This window comes from Prosopis cineraria, unplaced genomic scaffold (genome assembly GCF_029017545.1).
Source record: "Prosopis cineraria cultivar Desert tree isolate PC_DT_omini unplaced genomic scaffold, ASM2901754v1 PC4, whole genome shotgun sequence".
Lineage (NCBI taxonomy): Eukaryota > Viridiplantae > Streptophyta > Magnoliopsida > Fabales > Fabaceae > Prosopis > Prosopis cineraria.
The window spans coordinates 30,046,343-30,065,556 of NW_026555335.1; the positions used below are offsets into that span (position 1 = coordinate 30,046,343).

Sequence of the window (19,214 nt, forward strand, 5' to 3'; positions counted from 1 at the left end):
TTTATGTATAAATGTGTTTGAAAATAGTTAGATTTAAATTTAAAAAAAATTAAAAATTTAAACTACAGATTTTAAGTTCTTAACCTATTAAATTTAAATTTATATTATTACTATTTTTTGGTAATATAAATTTATATAAATTTTTATATTATTTAATTTTTATTATTTTATATTTTATTCTCCCATTGATCCAATTTATATAGATAGGAATGCTACCATCTTCCTAATTTTAGAAGATCAATTGAATTTGCAAGTAATAATGAGGTCTTTAATTATTTTTATTAAAATTTACAGTCACAATAGAAAAAACATTTAGAGTTTAGAAGAACATGTTTGCAATTTTACGCAACATGCCTAGCTACGACTATGATATATAAGTTCAGATTGTTGTTGCATCGATGGCAATACATAATTCTATTAGAAGACACTCTAATTCTGATTTTAATTTTATGCATCATGAAAGGGAAGATCAAATAGAGCATGAGGATCATGAAGACCATTACATTGATAAATATTTATCCTTACCATCATCCATAATATCTTCTTCATTAGCCTTGACTCATATGCGTGATGTCATTAGGGATTAATTTTATATTATCACTTTTATTAGTTGTTTGTGAAATTAATGTTTGATATTTAAGAATTAAATCTTTCTCTTTAATTAAATTTATTTTAACTAAGATATATTGAGTTACTTATTTACATAAATTTAAATGTTAATATTAGTATAATTTAAAATTTTTAATTAATTAGATATATAATTTAAATAATATATTTTATTTCTTAAATAAAATTTAACAAATTTAATAATATTATATACAAATTTATCAATAATTTAATTTTAAAAGGTAATATCCTGTATGGTAATTTATACAGTTAAAATTGATTTTGAATAAATTATCTAAAATTTTTTAATTATGTTAAAATTAATTTTAAAAAAATAATATCTAAACAGTTTGCATTATAATATAATTAATTATGATTAAAACCATTTAATCAATTATTTTTATAGTTAATTATACTTAACTGAAATCCAAATGGGTACTAAGTTGTTATAACAAAATTTTTTTAGATATATTCTTTTAAAAGTTAGTCTGATAAACTAAATATTATTTGAATTAATGATGATTTATACTTTTAAAATGTGCTTTTAAATATACAATGACAAAAAATGACATTAATTTATGATAATTTTGTAATTTTTGTTATACAAAATAATAAATTTGAAAATTTGAAAAAACGTGTAAAAATTTAAAATAACATAAATTTAATATGTTAAATAATAAAAATATAAATATAACGTTTAATATGTTGAAAAAAATTATGTAATAAATAGTTTAATATTTATAAATATTGAATAGTTACATGATTAACAGTTTTATCTATAATATACAATCTAATCTTCTCTTTAGTAGAAACCACACTTAAAATTACACTTGTTATTGATGATGTAAATGTTGAATCTGAATATCTCAATTCATTTGTATAATAAAATATGATAGAATAAAGTAATTTATGCGTACCTGAAGAATCCATGAATGCTAGAGAAATCTTGATTACCTCGAGTATAGGCAGATATACAACCCACAGGTCCCCAAAGCCTTCAGAGAGTTTAGAGATAATGAAAGTAGAGAAATGAGTCGTGTTTTTGCGGTTACCGACTAATCGTCTTATATAGATCAGATTGGTAACCGCCTTATTAAATAATTAAATAATTATATTATCTATTATCTCTGACTCAGTCAGTTAAGAGATAGGAAATAACTGACGGCTACTGGGTTGTGGGTTGGGCCTCTGCCCATTGGGCTAACTTGTGTAGTCCACCTATCACGGTCCACACAAGATCATAAGGACCAATTTATTGGGCTTATTAGTTAATGCTAATTCATAAATAATATTCCAACAATCTCCTACTTGGATTGCATTAATTAAGCAAGTTGTATAAACAAGCCACAAACAAGTTCAGAAAATGAAACTCCACAAAATCACTAAATCCTATGGAGAAACAAGTGATATGATATCTCATAATCTGAGTAAAAGATGAAATTTTATTTCAAACACAGCTTAATAAGATAACAACATAAATCACTGATTCCTATGAGGAAACAAGTGACATGCATAGCGTACCACAACAGAATCATTGAATCCTATAGGGATACAAATGATATAGACGCATCTAACTGAACTGAACATAACTCACAGAAGAAAACAAAGCCTAAAGAGAAATTGCAACATAAAAGGTTCTCAAACTCCCACTAAACTAGGGCATCAAAGGAATTCACAATACCCATACAAGTTACATGATGTTGAAAAACTTCTACAGGTAAGCCCATAGTTAGTGGATCTACAAGCATCTGCGTGCCAGGAATGTGTACCACACGGGTTTGAGACTCAGTAATTTTCTCTTTCACAAACATAAGTTTGATATCAAAATGCTTTGTACGACTGGAATTTCTAGGATTGTTAGCATAGTATATTGCAGATTTGTTATGATAATAAATGGTTAGAGGACGTGATATTGACTCAACTAGGTGCATGCCAGATATCAACTTCCTCAGCCATATAGCGTGACGTGTAGTCTCAAAGCAAGCAATATACTCAGCTTCCATAGATGAAACTGCCGTAAGTGTCTATTTCACACTCTTCCAAGAGACAGCTCCTCCAGACAACATGAAAATATAGCCAGTCGTGGATTTACGATCATCCAGACAAGAGGCAAAATCTAAATCTGAAAAGCCAACAATCTCAAGATCTTCTGATCCTTTAAAGTCATAATCAGAATACCCAACAACCTCAAGAGAATTTGACTTTCTGTAAGTCAACATATGATCCTTTGTACCTTGAAAATACCTCATAACTTTCTTAGCAGCCTTCCAATGATCCGGACCTAGATCATTTAAGTATCGACCCAACACTGCAATAGCAAAAGCTATATCTGGTTAAGTACACACTTGAACATACATGAGGCTGCCGATAGCGAAAGCGTATGGTATCTTTCTCATTTCAGCCCTCTTCTTATCATCCTTAGGACACTGTAACTTTGACAGTAGCTCACCTTTCTGTACAGGAGCAGGTGAAGGAGAACATGAATCCATTCTGAATCTCTTAAGTACCCGCTCAATATAAGGGGCGTATGATAAACCAAGAATACCACGAGACCTATCACGATGAATTTGTATCCCAAGAACGAAGGAGGCTTCACCCATGTCCTTCATGTCAAAATGGCAAGACAATAGGTGCTTTATCTCATTGAGGAAATTTATTGAATTGCTGGCTAATAAGATATCATCAACATAGAGAACAAGAATGGCAAAATTGTTTCCATCAAATTTCTGATAGATGTACTGATCTGAGACATTTTCAACAAAACTGAGAGAGGTGATAACTTCATCAAATTTTAGATACCACTACCTAGAGGCCTGTTTTAGCCAATAGATGGATCTCTTTAATTTGCACACTAGATGTTCTTTACCGGATTCAATAAAACCATCAGGTTGTGTCATGTAGACTTCTTCATACAAATCGTCATTCAAGAACGCAGTCTTGACATCCATCTGGTGAAGATCAAGATCAAGCTGTGCAACTAAAGCTATTACCACTCTAAAAGCATCTTTGGTGGATACTGGAGAAAAGGTTTCTGTGTAATCAATACCTTCTTTCTGGTTGTAGCTTTTAGCTACAAGTCTGGTTTTATATCTATCAATTTCACCTCTCGCTCCTCGTTTTGTTTTAAAGACCCACTTGCAACCCACTGGTTTAAACCCCTTTGGTAGCTTTACAAGCTCCCATACGTGATTGTGGTACATAGAGGCAATTTTTTCACTCATAGCCTCCAACCATTCAGAAGAATGCAAGCTAGAAATAGCCTCCTGGTAACACATTGGGTCTAAGCTATCAATAGCATTTGAATCAAATTCCTGCAAATATACCATGTAATCATTTGGAATAGCAAACCTGCGAACCCTTTGGGACCGTCTCAGTTCAACAACTATGTCCCTATCACCCTCTAAAGGTGGTTCATCTTGAGCTTGATTCTGATCCACGGCATTATTTTTGTCAACATGAGGAGTTGTCAAGATAGGCATAGGCAAAATGCTACTTTCGTCATGCAAGGTAATATGCCTAGGCACAGAGCTCCCACTGTCTAAGGCATCTTCAAAGAAGTAAGCTCGATTAGATTCAATTACCCTAGTAGTGTGATTTGGACAATAGAATTGTACCCACGAGATCCGATGCAATAGCCAATAAAGAAACCATCAACAGTTTTAGCATCAAGCTTCATCTGTTGTGAATTGTAAGGTTTTACCTGTGCTTTACAACCCCAAACTCACATATGCTTCAGCGCAGGAGTCCTTCTAAAATACAACTCATATAGAGTCTTTGGAACGGACTTGTTAAGAACTTGATTCAAAATATAAATAGCAGTTTTAAGTGCATCACTCGACAAGAATTCCGACAGTGAGGAGTGACTGATCATGCTCCTAACCATATCCATGAGAGTACGATTTTGCCTTTCTGCAACCCCATTTTGCTGCGGGGTGCCAGGCATAGTATACTGAGCTTCAATGCCGTGCTCTTGAAGGTATAAAGCAAATGGCCCAGGGTTCCTGCCAGTCTCAGTATATCTCCCATAAAATTCTCCTCCTCTATTAGATCTCACACACTTGATCAACTTGCCAGATTTCAATTCGACTGCTGCTTTAAAGGTCTTGAATGCATTAAGGGACTCGCCCTTTTCACGTAAGAGTTCAATCCATCCATGATGAGAGTAATCATCTGTGAAGGTGATGAAATATCTGAAACCACCCATAGCCGGAGGCGTGATAGGTCCACGGATATCAGTATGGATTAAGTCTAAAGTGTTTTCAGACCTCTTTGCCCCTTTAGTTCTAGCTCTAGCAGGAAATTTTCCCTTTATACAGTCAACACAAGTCTCAAAATTTGAGAAATCAAGGTCTCGTAAGACACCTTGCTTGATCATGCGCTCCAATCTCTCTCTAGAGATATGACCCAAACGACGATTCCATAATATAGAGGATTTATCATTGGGCCTTTGACGTTTATGCCCAATAGCAGTATTGACATGAAGATTAGGAAGTTCGAGTGACCAATCATTCAATCGATATAAACCATATATCAAGGAAGCGACACCAATATTAATGGAATCAAAACAAATGTTAATTTTCCTATTTCCTTGGAAGAATGAATAGCCACAAATATCTAATGCAGAAGTTGAAATTAAATTTCTCTTCACAGAAGGTACATAAACAACATTGTTCAAATGCAAAACATGACCAGAATTTAAATACAAAGAAACAGTTTCAATGCATTCAACTGATGCCTTGCTTCCTACTATGCCAAAGACTGACCTCTGTGCCTCACTTGGAACCTTCTGGTTTCTTAGCCCTTGTAGAGAATTCACAACATGTACAGTAGCACCAGAATCCAGCCACCATGAGTCAAAAGAAGTTTCAATGGTATTAGATTTAAAACAGACTAGAGCTAGAGGGGCAGTTTGAAGAATTGTACCTTCACTTTCTTGTTTGTTCTTCAATTTGAAGCAATTAGCTTTAATGTGACCCGGTTTCTTGCAATAATTGCATAACCCTTTAAAGGGTTTCTTCCTCGACTTCTCACTCTTATCACCATCCTTCTTAAAGGTTGGATTATTAGGCTTTAGGGCATCATGTTTCTTCCCCTTTTTCTTATATGACCCTCTAAATTTGCTGCTTGAGCCATGAGAAACATAGTTTATTGAGTGAGAGAAATTCTTCTTTATAGCTTCCTCTTCTTGAGTGACTATCGATATCATCTGGTCAACAGACCATTCAGCTTCTTGTGAGTTGTATGAAGTCCTCAAGAATGCATACTCTGATGGCAATGATTGAAGAACACGGTAAACCAAGGTACTTTCATCCAAATCAATCCCATATGACTTAAGCTTGTTATAGTAATGAACAAGCTTCAGAATGTGCTCCCTGACACCACGTGTTGAATCTGAATATCTCAATTCATTTGTATAATAAAATATGATAGAATAAAGTAATTTATGCGTACCTGAAGAATCCATGAATGTTAGAGAAATCTCGATTACCTCGAGTATAGGCAGATATACAACCCATAGGTCCCCAAAGCCTTCAGAGAGTTCAGAGATAATGAAAGTAGAGAAATGAGTCGTGTTTTTGCGGTTACCGACTAATCGTCTTATATAGATCAGATTGATAACCGCCTTATTAAATAATTAAATAATTATATTATCTATTATCTCTGACTCAATCAGTTAAGAGATAGGAAATAACTGACGGCTACTGGGTTGTGCGTTGGGTCTCTACCCATTGGGCTCACTTGTGTGGTCCACCTATCACGGTCCACACAAGATTATAAGGACCAATTTATTGGGCTTATTAATTAATGCTAATTTATAAATAATATTCTAACAGTAAATACATGCTCCATAATATTATCATAAGAAGATGACAAAATAATGAAAGGTAACATGATAAAATATAAAATTAACTATAAATCACTAATATCCCTATAGTGCAGAACGAAGGTATATACGTTGTCCTGGTTGTTAAAGAGATGTTGAAGAGGTTGAAGAGGTTGAAGAGGGACCTTGCTTTCGAGCTTATAGTTAGTGTGACCGTCTTCCCCGTGGAAACATGAGTTGGGATTCAGTCAATATTAGATTTTAGATCAAAATCAAACACTAAAAAATTATAACGAATAAATAATTAATTCAAATTTACGTTAGATAAAGTCATGTTTTAAAGCTGAAAATATAATTGTTGATTTCTATATTTTTAATTTATTTTGGTATTAATTTTTATATTTTTATTCATTATTTCAAGTCCCTTAAATTTCTTTTATTTATAACATTGGTCTTGAGTTGATGTATGCATAACTTTATTAATTCTATTGCTAAATTTGTAAATTATGATAAATTGAATAACTACTAACTTTTTTACTTGCCTATAATCCTAATTTTCACGTTTTTTTTATTTTCAAAGCATTATCTATTATGTATTTAAGGATTTTGATATAATGTCTTGTTTTTTCCTCCCTTGCCTTCCACTCATCTCTTATATCAACTCATCATAATTTTAACAAATTATACACGATAGCTATTGTTAAGTCTTTATTATCATGTCTAAAATTATAGAAATTAATATTGTATAGAAATAAAATTTAAGGTACTTGCAATAATGAAAAAAGTATAGTGACTAATATTAAAATATCCTCTAGCTTAGTTTAGATAGATTGAAAAGTGTGAAGAAGATTAGGAGAAAAATTTGAAAAAATATTTTTAAAGTTTTTCTGTTTTTTTTTCTCTCCATTTTCTCTTATATAAATCAAGAGTAAAATTATAAGGACCAACTTTTATTCTCCCTAATTTTTTAACATAATATTTTTTTTATTTTTGATTTTTTCGGGCTAATGGAGTCATTTTGGGACTCCATGCAGCTAATGATTATCCGTGAGAAAAATGTTTAAATTATTTTATTTGACTTTCCAAAGGGAAAAAAAGAAAAAAAGTTCAATCAGGTATGTTACATCATGTCATGCACGAGCATGGAACATGCACATGGCACATGTTTTCGCGGCGTGACGTGTCAAATATCCAAAGTATCAATCATCAATCAATTTTACGAAAATAAAAAAATAGGAATAAGAATTTATTCTAATAATTGACGGCTAAATAGAATACTACATGATCAAGTTAGATAATAGCAAAAATTTGTTATTAAATTCCTTTGTTATCAATTCCGAAACTATGTGTTGTTATAATAATAGCAAAAATTTGCCCTTTTTAAATAATAATTTATTATTAATCTTTATTTATAAATAATTTTTTAAAAATTTGCCATTTTTTTAAATAAGATTAGATTGTTCAGACACAAAGGATGTTAAAAATTATACTAAAAGAATTATTATTAAATCATTTAATAATCCTTAAATCTAAGTTAATACTTATTCTGTCTAAAATTATAAAACACCTTTGAATAAAATATCATATACTAATAAAATTTATAAAATATACTTTACAATTATATTTTTTAAAAAATATAAATTTTTTAAAAATACTCTTATTTAATATATTAAAAAAAAGGACATAAATTAAAAAATATAGTAATATTACAATAAATTTATTAAATAAAATTTTATTTTTTCCATCCCAAATTATAAAATATTTTTAAATAAGATTTATAGTCTCAAAATATAAAATATTTCAAAAAAATTAAAGTTTCATTAAATTAACTAATTTTAATATTAATCTTTTTTTTATATTTAATACTAATTAAGCGTATATTTAAATTTATTAAATAGATGATATTTTTTAAAATTTATACTTTTATTTAAAAAAATAAAATTATTAAACATATTTAATACTCCATTCGTTAAAAAATATAAGATATTTTTTGAAAAATTAAATATTAAAAGTATAAGATATTTTTAATCTTTTGAAGTGTAATTATTATCTTTTTTAAAAATATTTTTATTAATAATAATTTTATATTTATTATAAAGTATTTAATAAAAATAAATATAAAAAGGTAGAATTAATTTGGAAGTAAGTAATTATTTTATTAAAAAATAAAATTTAATTAAAAATATTTTATATTTTTAAATTAAAAAGTTAAATTTATTAATATATAAGATTTTTTTAAAAAACGTTTTATAATTTGAAAAAAAGAGTTTTTATTTTAGTACTTCGAATCTTTTAAAAGGTATTTTATAATATAAGATTGAGTGCTAAATTAAAAATCTGATGCGACTGAACAAAGTGGCAGAGAAGATTTTTTTGAAAGAAACGAGGCGAAGCAGATATTTTGCCGAAATGGGCTCCATGTTTCCCCTAATAGTAAAGCTGCACATTTTCTCGTGCTCCATACTTTACATCATTCACATTCTGACTGTTCAAAAAGGAAAGTTGATAAAGTCTCTCTCTCTCTCTATCTCATCTCTCTGACTTACTGCATCTTCAACGAGCGAAGCAAAACATGAACCAAATCCAGTGAAAGAGCTGTTCCTTCTTCTCGGGTTTGATTAATGCTCAATAACAAGAAAGGAAAAGGAAAGCCATAAATATCGTACATTAAAGCAAGGCCATTACGGTACAGCGAAGATGGTTGGCCCCAAATCGCGGAGCTCTGAAAGCGTTCCTTGCGATTTCTGTACCCAACAAACAGCTGTTCTGTATTGCAGAGCTGACTCCGCCAAGCTCTGTTTGTTCTGCGATCAGCAGGTTCATTCCGCTAACTTGCTCTCTCGCAAGCACTTGCGCTCTCAGATCTGCGATAATTGCACCTCTGAGCTCGCCTCCGTACGATGCAACACCGACAACCTTGTTCTCTGCCAAGACTGCGATTGGGACGCTCATGCCTCCTGCTCCGTCGCCGCCTCTCACCATCGTACCTCTGTTGAGGGTTTCACTGGTTGTCCATCTGCATCTGAACTCGCTTCGCTATGGGGGTTTCATTTTGAGACCAAGGCTAGAGATCAATCTCCTTCTTCTTTGATTCAAGACTGGGGTGATTATCGGGATTTGTTTGTGCCCCTCGAATCCTGCCTGTTTAAATCTGATGGCGTCCCTCTTCAAGTTCATGACCTCATGGTTCCCAGAGAAACCGGTATGCTTTACCCGTCACAGGATTTCCAGGCGCTCTGTAACGCTCCCAAGAAACAAACTCCCTTGTGTGGGAAGCAGAAGCAGGTTATACACAAGCAGTTGGTGGAATTGCTCAAGAGGGATTCGGTGGTTGTTGATGCTGGTGGCGGTGGCGGTGATGTTGACGGTGACGGTGGTGCTATTCCAGCTCGGATAAGTGCTGCTAATGAGGCTGAGAATTTGGTTCCTGAAGCGCCGAGAAAGTGCCAGGGGAATGGGCAACCATTTGTTTTGGGAAAGGAGGTTCAAGAATTCCCAGCACTTGCTGCTTCTCAGCAACCATTGCAGCAACAGGCGCCAGTTACGTCTCCGTTTATGATGCCTTCGCAGTTGCATCATCATAATGGAGGCGATCGATCATGGAACAATAATCCCAGCAAGCACTCTATTCAGGTCAAACCTTGAATAGCTTTGGTACTTTTAAGTTGTTCATGATCCGTATACTTCCCTTATACTATTTACTTTACTCCTCCTTACATGTTTACGTACTTAAAAAGGTATAGTAGAATGTGCAGTGCGGAAGGGTATTTCGTGGAGGTCCTAGGCTTGGGTATGCTCTGAGTTAGAGAATTGCGTTTTTACTTTCTTTTTTCTTGACCTGTAATTGTTGCTATCTGTACTGAACGTGGATTTTGCTTCCAACTTTGTAGCACTTCACATCATGGACTTATTTTAAATATGTCTCTTATATGTTATATTTCTATTAAAGGATTGCATGTTGAAGATTTAAATAATGGCATCGCTAAGCTTTCACTTGTTGTAGTGACTAATGAGAGTGATCATTCAATCACCCTCCGTTCTCATCACTGCTGCCAAGGATATTGATTAATTAACTGTTCCCTTAATTTAATCTTTTGTCAAGCTACTTATTGGCTGATTATTGCTATGCAGTACACCAGTCAAATTTTGTTATGGGGCGAAAAGATCTAGCTGAGTTTCTGCCTTTTTGCAGATATGGGATTTCCATTCTGGACGACTTAGGGATCAGGAAGAATCAAGTGCACTTGAAGCTGCCTATGTTGCAAGTGATGGTGGATTTGTGGCTAAGAATTTTAGTGAACTTATCAGAGAATCATCCATGACTGACACAAAATTGTTGCAAGATATATATAATATGAATATTGCTTACAATGACATGGCATCATATAATGTAAACCCTCTCACTGCTTACCCTCACTTCCCCTTTCCTTATTACCCATTGTTATTCTGGAGTATCATTGACTTACAGATGTTGCTAATTTTTGAACCAATTTAATTGTTTCTCCCGTCTGAGGTGGACATGACATGGAGCTATTTCTAGTGTCCTTGTGCCATTTTGGATGTTACGAGTGGGGCTATCTCTAGTCTGGTAGATGTTTATACATCGATATTAAAGAAGAACATCACTTGTATCTATAGTTTTTTTTTTTTTCTTAAAAAGCATGACCAACTGTTAACGTGATAATCCACAGAGATTTATTCAGAAAGAACCACCTTTTTATTATCAGTTGACTTTGAACTTGGAACAATTTTAAAGCACAGCATGTCAATACATGAATAATTTTGCTCATTGTGCCAGAGATATATGTTTCATGGCAGCATTTTAGTATTTGATTGAGAAATGTAATATTATAATGTCAGTAGTCCATTCTTAGACGCTTGAAGTGGCAGCTTATGTCTTCCCATAATAGCAGTGATTATTTTAATCGACTTATTGAGTGCTGCGTTGTTATATTGCAATTTTTAGCTGGTCAAGTCATTATTGAAGATGGAGTTGTAAAGATGATTTTCTTCTTTGAGTATTCTCTGTCATTCTTAATGATCTGAGTTTTGTTGCAAGATTAATTTCTTGAGTATATAATCTTTGTCATTCTCAATGAGCTGAGTTTTGTTTCTAGATTAATTCTGCCTGTGCCCAAGGTAGGTGGTGCAGAAAAATGAAAAAAAAAAAAAAAGAAAGCAAAGGAGGAAAAAGTTTATTGTCTTTACTGTATTATTTTGGGGTTACTTTTGTAGGGTATGACCTGTTAATCTGATGAAAATGCAGAACATGTCAAATAACCCAACAACGGCAAGTCAGGGGCCTGCAGCAACATCAGAGAGCAACAACATACCAAAAAGAAAGCAATCTGGGAATCCAGCTGCTCCTGGAAAGCACAAAGGTGACTATAGTGTCAAGGAGACACAGATTGGGGAACATCCTTTGCTTGTTACAGGTGACAACATGGGAAATGCAGGAAGAAGCAAGGCTGACATGGACCTGTTAGCCCAAAACAGAGGCACTGCAATGCTCCGTTACAAGGAGAAAAAGAAAACTCGAAGGTGGGTGAGCAGAGAGCAGTCTTTGTCGTGAAAAGTAATAAAGTTATTGAATCTGCGCCCCCCCGCCCCGGGTTTTTTTTTTTTTTGGTAATTTGGGAGTTTATGTTTGTAGGTACGAGAAGCACATACGATATGAGTCTAGGAAGATGAGAGCTGACACACGGAAGCGAGTCAAAGGCCGATTTGTGAAGGCTAGTGACGTCGATGCTCCTATTACTTAGCATTTTATGTGGCCTCCTCAGTTTCAGCTTGTAAATAAGTGTTCTGCTTCATAGAAATAGATGTTTTGATGCTTTGCTTTGGTAGTCAGAGATGTAAACATTAACAGAGAGATCTAGTTATTTTGTTTGCGCATTGTCAAATGAAATTGTGAGTTAGGTTCTAATTTGACGTTGGATATACTTTTTTTTTTTTTTTTTTGAGCGTAACGGGAGGGGAAAACCCTAACAATTACTCCCCCGATTCCTTTTACATGGCTTTTTTTAAGAAAGATTTTTGATGGGATGTTAATTTTTTTTAATATTATTTTTATTTGAATTCAGTAACTACACTAACTAGGAGAAAATGTAATTCAAACTTGAAAATCAATCATTTAAATTGAAGTAAAATTGAAAGTTAATTTTATTTTTAGGTCAAGTTAATAATTTAATCATTTTTTCTTAATTCTGGTGGAACAATTAAAAATATTTTATAATAAAAAGTGGAGAAAATGTATGAGAAGATCATGATGCATCGAATTTCAATCCTCATGAGGCGGCTCTAACGTGATGTTCGTCTGAGTGTTCATATCATGGGAATAAATTTTGATGCTCCCCAACACGACTATGGATATGCTTCGTTTCAGGCAATTTTCTAAATGATATTGCATTTGATGCCTAGATCGAATATTTTTTTTCAAAAGAAAAGTCAAACAATATTTATAAGAAACGAGCAAAAGCAAATAAGTAAATATTAAATAACTACATAAACTATAGAAAGAGATAAGCTAGGGAAATCATCCAATGGTCATGAGGATCTAATGCGTACAACTGTCTTGTTGGTGAAAGGTAGGATTGAAGTTTCAATTTCACGAACCAAAAGGTGCTGCGAAGGTCGACCCACTTCGCCACGCAAATTAGATCCATATCAGATAAAGCTGAAACCTGCCAAGATCTGATAGATCCCTGTTTTGCCCAATCCAGAATTGGTGAATCTAGTAAAGGCAAAGCAGACTGCGAATGCATGCAGGAGGGAAGGAATCAGGTTTCGTGTGTGGAGATTTGGTAAATAGAATACTTTGTTAGTTGTCTCCATTCAATATAGAGATATGATTCTCCTGAATTTCCTGAATTTTATTTTCCATTTATGCCCGTTTGAATCTATGGTGAATTGATTCTGCTGAATGCTGTAATCCACAATGCTCATCCGAAAATTTTGTTTGAGCACCACCGTTTGCTAGTTGTTTCAATTGATGCTGATTGTTGTTCCAACTGCTAGCAACTTTTAAAGATGTAACATGTTCATGAAATTCTCTAATTACTTAAGCTGGTATGACACAAATCCTCTAATGACACACGTCATTAACTACACTTAAACTCAATCAAATAAATCAATTATTATAATTAAGAAATTTAAAGAGGTAGAATCCTTGGCCAAAACACTTTTATAAACACCTTTGAGCAAATGGAATCCCAAAACAATTAAAAGTGGATATTACAAGTTAAGGCCTTTGTAAAACACTTAAAATCAAAGTATAAAGATTGTTGAAATATGGAAAAGGAGTTAAGCATTTAAACCAGGTTACAATAGGGGCAAAATATGCATTTCTACAAATTATGACACGTTTTCTGTGGCTAAAATCACGTTCACTGTATTTTATAGCATAAAGATTACTAATCATGGCCAATAGCAGGATCTGTCATGGCTCATGTATAATTATGGCACATTTTTGACAGCATTAAATATTAGCTTTCACAGCACCTAATTTTTAATTAAGACTTCTAATTAAGGCAATCCAAGTATTGATGCAAAAATAAATTAATATTTTATCTAATGGCTCCATTTTACCCAATTCTAATACCAGACGAGGATCCTAAAGCACTTGATACCAAAACAAACAATTATGCTAAAGGAACCAAAATCAAGTGTCTCCTTTCTGAAGCCATTATCATACGCATTCTATTAACAATAAACACATTCATGCATGACATATAATATATTATCTTATATGTAATAGTGAACTCATCCATCAATAAGACACATTTGCATGGGGGCCTTCCTCCAAAAACATAAAGCCTAACAACAAAATGCTCAAGTCTAACAAACATGCAAATGATTAATAATCTCCATGACAATTAAATCCTATGGTTGGCAAAACATATACTTCATTACAATAGAAGGAAACTAGAGATGTTACAATACAAATCTCTAGTTCTTGGTCTCAGAGGCTTCCCTTTTGCCCTTCGCTTTATCAACTCTTAGAAAGAAGTTAACATATGGAAATGAAATTATATAATCTGAGTAACTAAGCAATTTAATTAAAGCATATTAAAGTGTGAAAAATTAAAGATAAACGAATAACAATAACACGCAAGACAATTCAGGTGATAACATCAAAGCATCATTAAGCAATAAATCACATGATTTAATGCAACCATCTTATTCCACTCATTATATCTTTTTTTTTTAGCAAACACTCATTATATCATCTAACCAAATCCATAGGCTATTAATTTATATAGGTCTAACCCATATGATTAGGCTAGCACTGCTTTTCAATTGTGAGAGGTTACCCAACCAAAGGTTCCTACGCTCACTTTTGAACTATAGATTCCTCCTTCTCGAATTATGAGATGTCATACTTGCCTAATCCACATCGTCCTTATAGAGACTAGTGACACTGAGCATCATGCCTAATCCATGCCATACTTGAAGGTCAATGACAATATTAAACACATATATTAAATAAATATACCAACCACTATGCACAAACTCAATGGAGGTTACGTCATGTGGATTTTTTGAATAATACCCTCTACTATAATAGGGTCAACTCCCACCCATCCATGATCATACAAGTTCATTAAACATATGCCTAAAAATTCATGCTTTTAATCATCATGCACAACTATATAAACTTAGGCAACTCATTTTTCATAACCTAAGAATTTGCATGCATTTCTCACTACATAAGTCATTATACTCAAGCCAAATTCACTCTACAAGATCACATAGCCAATACATAGTCAATCATATTCAAGGATCCATAATCATGTATACATGCATCTCATAATCCAAACATCAAATCAATCCAATATAAACATATCAAGCCTTATAACTCAAGATCTTGATCTATGAAGACAAAAAGGAAAGGCCACACTCATGGTTCTATCACATGTTCCATGCTGTCAATCATTAATATAAAATTATAACTAGTAAATATAATTATATATTAAAATTAAATGTCTGATTACCTTTATTCTTGGGCTACTATCCCAAGACTATACTTTGGATTTCTTGAGAGAGCTTTCCACTACCATAAGCTTTGAAAACAATTATTCTACAATTAATAATCAATAATTAGCATCAATGACTAATTGTCATTAAGTAACCTTTAATTATGATTAAGGCCTAATACCCTAATTCGATATGATTAACTAAACTCAATCCTAAAACTCACCTTTATTAGTTTGTTTAACTTCTATTAAGCTTAATACTCACTTTAGCTACTCTCATTAGCTTAAACTTAATTATTTAATATTAGAATTAAATCTAAACCCTATTAATGACATTTAATGCCACCAACAATCAAAACCCAAGATTAAAGACATTTAATAACTCCCATTGACTCTATTGAAGTCATTAAAAGGGAGGAATAGGGTTGTCATTTTTGAACAACATCACCCAAACCCAAAAACATCCATGAAAAAGTATAGAGAAGAGAAGGGAAGGAGAAAGAAAACTTACCTAAAGGCTAGGTACTCAAAAACACCTTCAAACATCCTCTAACTAGACCCTTATAGAGCTTAGAAAACTTACCCAAAGGCCAGGTAGCTCAAAAACACCTTCAAACATCCTCCAACTAGACCCTTGTAGAGCTTTGGTCGACCCTCTTCAGACTCTCACTCTAACTTTCTCTCTCGTTCTATCTGTCCAAAATGCATTCTAAGATTTTAAATTTAGAAGCATTTGCCATGGCCTATAGCTCTGTTTGCCATGGTGGATGACACAATTTAGAGATTCTCACTTAAGCCCATTTGTTTGGACCTAAAGTGAACCTTTAGCCTCCCTATTCCCCTTATAAGCCTCATACAGGGTCCAATGAACACAAATGGCCATCCATACTCTTTAAATACCCTCTATTAACCACAATTAACTAATTAAACTTGTCAATTAATTAATTTAACCTTAGGATTAAATTTTTGGGATGTTACAAATCCCATCATGCAAAGTGTAACCCTCCCTTACTTCCACTCAATTATAGGAGAAGATTAACTAAATCACCATACTCAAACACCATCCAGTAATTAAATACTTTGTTTGAAAAGCTTGGGTCCAAAACTCATTTTGTAAAATCACCAAATTTATAATATATTTGAATAATGCGCAGTGAAAATAACCTATATGTATTCATAACATTATTTACATGCATTGAAAACCATAAAATCAAGTCAAATTAGGGCCATGAGTTGTGGTAGACAATACTTGTGCTACAGCATGTGGCATAAAGCCACACGCCTAGATCTCTTATGTGTCATACGCCGCGGTGTGATACATCATGCACCATGGTATACTGGTCTAATGTTATTGATGTCATTTAATAGCATATATGACAAATTTTTAATGTGCACAGATTTTACATATGACATCCGATCAGAGTAATTTAAGCACCCACATGAAGCTAATCTCGTAAGCTAACTAATGAGATAGGTTTGGACACGATCTAATGGTCTGATCAAAATTTAGACCCCCAAATGTAAAAAGTCACTTTCTAAAAATTTCATGCATCCAAGTATTCAAATCAATCCTTTAATCTCATTAGACCATTTTAGGCCTTGAATCAAGTCCATAAGGACCTATTACACCTAATTAACCATAATATACCATATATATACACGTACATCAAAATTTGGCTATTCAATAGCCAATTTTCATAAATCATACTTTTCACAATATGTCACAATTTGGCCTACTTGGCCTTTCTCACCATATTTTCATTACAAATTCACTATTCAAACATTCACAACACATACACAATTAAATCCTAGTCCTTGATTCTCATTTCACCACATATGTAAACAAATAGTTTAAGATTTCACAAAATCACTATAATTCTCAACAAATCACCACTTAGATATGCATGCAATCTTATAGAAACTTTATACACACTGTTTACTAAAAGTTTAGTTCATTACACAAACTTAGATCTTTCCATAACAACAAAACCACTATACTGATCTAGACTCTTTTTCTTTGCCTTGATCACTTCTATATCATATAAAAAAATGCAACTACAGGGGTGAAATAATAATCTTAGTAACAAAATGACTCTCTACTATCGACTATCATATACAACTATATAAAAGCATAGCATATTATACAAGTAAACATAGCATATACACATGTTTCATTTCAAATTGCCTTAATATGTATCAATTACACCACTTTTACCACTTGTTTCACCACTTTCTCACATACAGCATGATCACTACCGACTAAACCTCTAAATCATCTTAACTTGAAATAATAGGCTTGCCTTAGATCAATACACACTCTTATTGGCCCTAAGCTCACCTTTAGTGGTAGAATCACTAGACCAAAGGTGTTCTATCTCACTTCCAGACTATAGTTTCCCCTAATACATACAATGGAGTGTCATTGACTCTAACACCGCATCACATTGATACTAAAGAGACTAAATCTCCAACACCATACCTCAATAGATACTAAGGAGATAATCTCGAACATCGCACCTTGAAAGGCACTAAGGAGATATGATTTTCTAATACCATACCCCGTCGGGCACTAAGAAGAATATACCATATAGTCTTATCATTACACTCCACACAGGTGAACTCCCACCTCTATGATCATGCTTTGCTTTCTGAACTAATCAAAGGTTCACAATCACCTTCAATCTCATATATACATTTATATACATTTTTACATCAAATTACACACTTTCATTTACTTGATTAATCAAAGTCCCTTTTCGTGCAATAAGCCCACAATGCCATAAAAATGCTCAATTTAAAATGATTTCATGCACTACATAGCATACTTACACACAGTTACATTAAGTAGTCAAAAAAAGGAAGTAATTTGATTATCTCAATCCTTTTGTCATTAAAAAGGTCACCCATGAATTTCAATTACCACTACAGCTTGTCACAAGCTTCCTTTCTGAACTCGCATGTATGAGATGCCAATCTAAACATAATTGGCACAATTAGTCAATTAGTTTAAATTGATCAAAAATACTTAATTATTAACTATGGCTATAACTAGCCATTCATTATTTTTCACTTATCTAATCTGGGTTCGTTACCACTCGATTACCACTTCACATCACTTTAAACAATTCTATTTTGCTCAAACATAATTTTCACCCTAAATTTCTATTGAATTAGGGCTTTTTTAGAGCTTATCAATTCAAAGCTCTATCGTTTAGCTCTAAACCAGTCACAAAGCTCTAATTTAACTCTCAAGAACTTTTCTATTACTATTGGATAAGAAGAAAACCCCTAAAATTTCACCGATTCAATTTTTCTATAACTCATATCAAGAAAAATTTGGGTAAAATGGGGAAGAATAAGGGTTAAACGAAGTTTACTCAACAAGTTACTGATTAGAAGTGCCTTCTAAGCTCCCAAGCCACCCTGCCTTGTCACACCTTAACTTCTTTTCTCCTTCTTGTGTGTTTCTAATTCTTTCTTCTAAAATTTACCCTAATTTCATGATTTAAGGGGTTATTTTTTGGTCCATGCACTGTGATGCATGCAGCTTATATCGCAACGTGTGACACAATGAAGAGAATCCTCACCACGCACACTTGCTTCAACCCAAAATACAATCCTTCCACCCATATTTGCCCATTTAATATGCAAAGGACACAAATCAACAACTAATCTTCCAAATATTTAATCCTCTATTAATTATCACTTTATCCCTAATTTACAACTAATCGTAGGATTAGAAAATCAAGATGTTACACAAAGTAAGATTTCTTTTATAGCATATTAAATAGATAAAAGCAAAAATGGTT

At 33.0% G+C, this 19,214-nt stretch overlaps 1 protein-coding gene across 1 annotated transcript; it reads left to right on the plus strand.

The window, feature by feature from the left end:
* The first annotated feature begins 8,896 nt into the window (after positions 1 to 8,896).
* LOC129307671 (zinc finger protein CONSTANS-LIKE 15-like) lies at positions 8,897 to 12,384 on the plus strand. The gene is made up of 4 exons (XM_054948527.1): positions 8,897 to 10,063; positions 10,623 to 10,820; positions 11,697 to 11,971; positions 12,084 to 12,384. The coding sequence occupies exons 1-4, from the start codon at positions 9,128 to 9,130 to the stop codon at positions 12,190 to 12,192; spliced, it is 1,518 nt and encodes a 505-aa protein (XP_054804502.1). The 5' UTR covers positions 8,897 to 9,127; the 3' UTR covers positions 12,193 to 12,384.
* Positions 12,385 to 19,214: the final 6,830 nt, after the last annotated feature.

Excerpts from the sequence above, each read along its gene's own strand:
- LOC129307671 (XM_054948527.1), top strand. The coding sequence starts at position 9,128 with ATGGTTGGCCCCAAATCGCGGAGCTCTGAAAGCGTTCCTTGCGATTTC. Across the intron at positions 10,064-10,622 it reads CCAGCAAGCACTCTATTCAG|ATATGGGATTTCCATTCTGG; the intron begins GTCAAACCTTGA and ends GCCTTTTTGCAG. Across the intron at positions 11,972-12,083 it reads GAGAAAAAGAAAACTCGAAG|GTACGAGAAGCACATACGAT; the intron begins GTGGGTGAGCAG and ends TTATGTTTGTAG.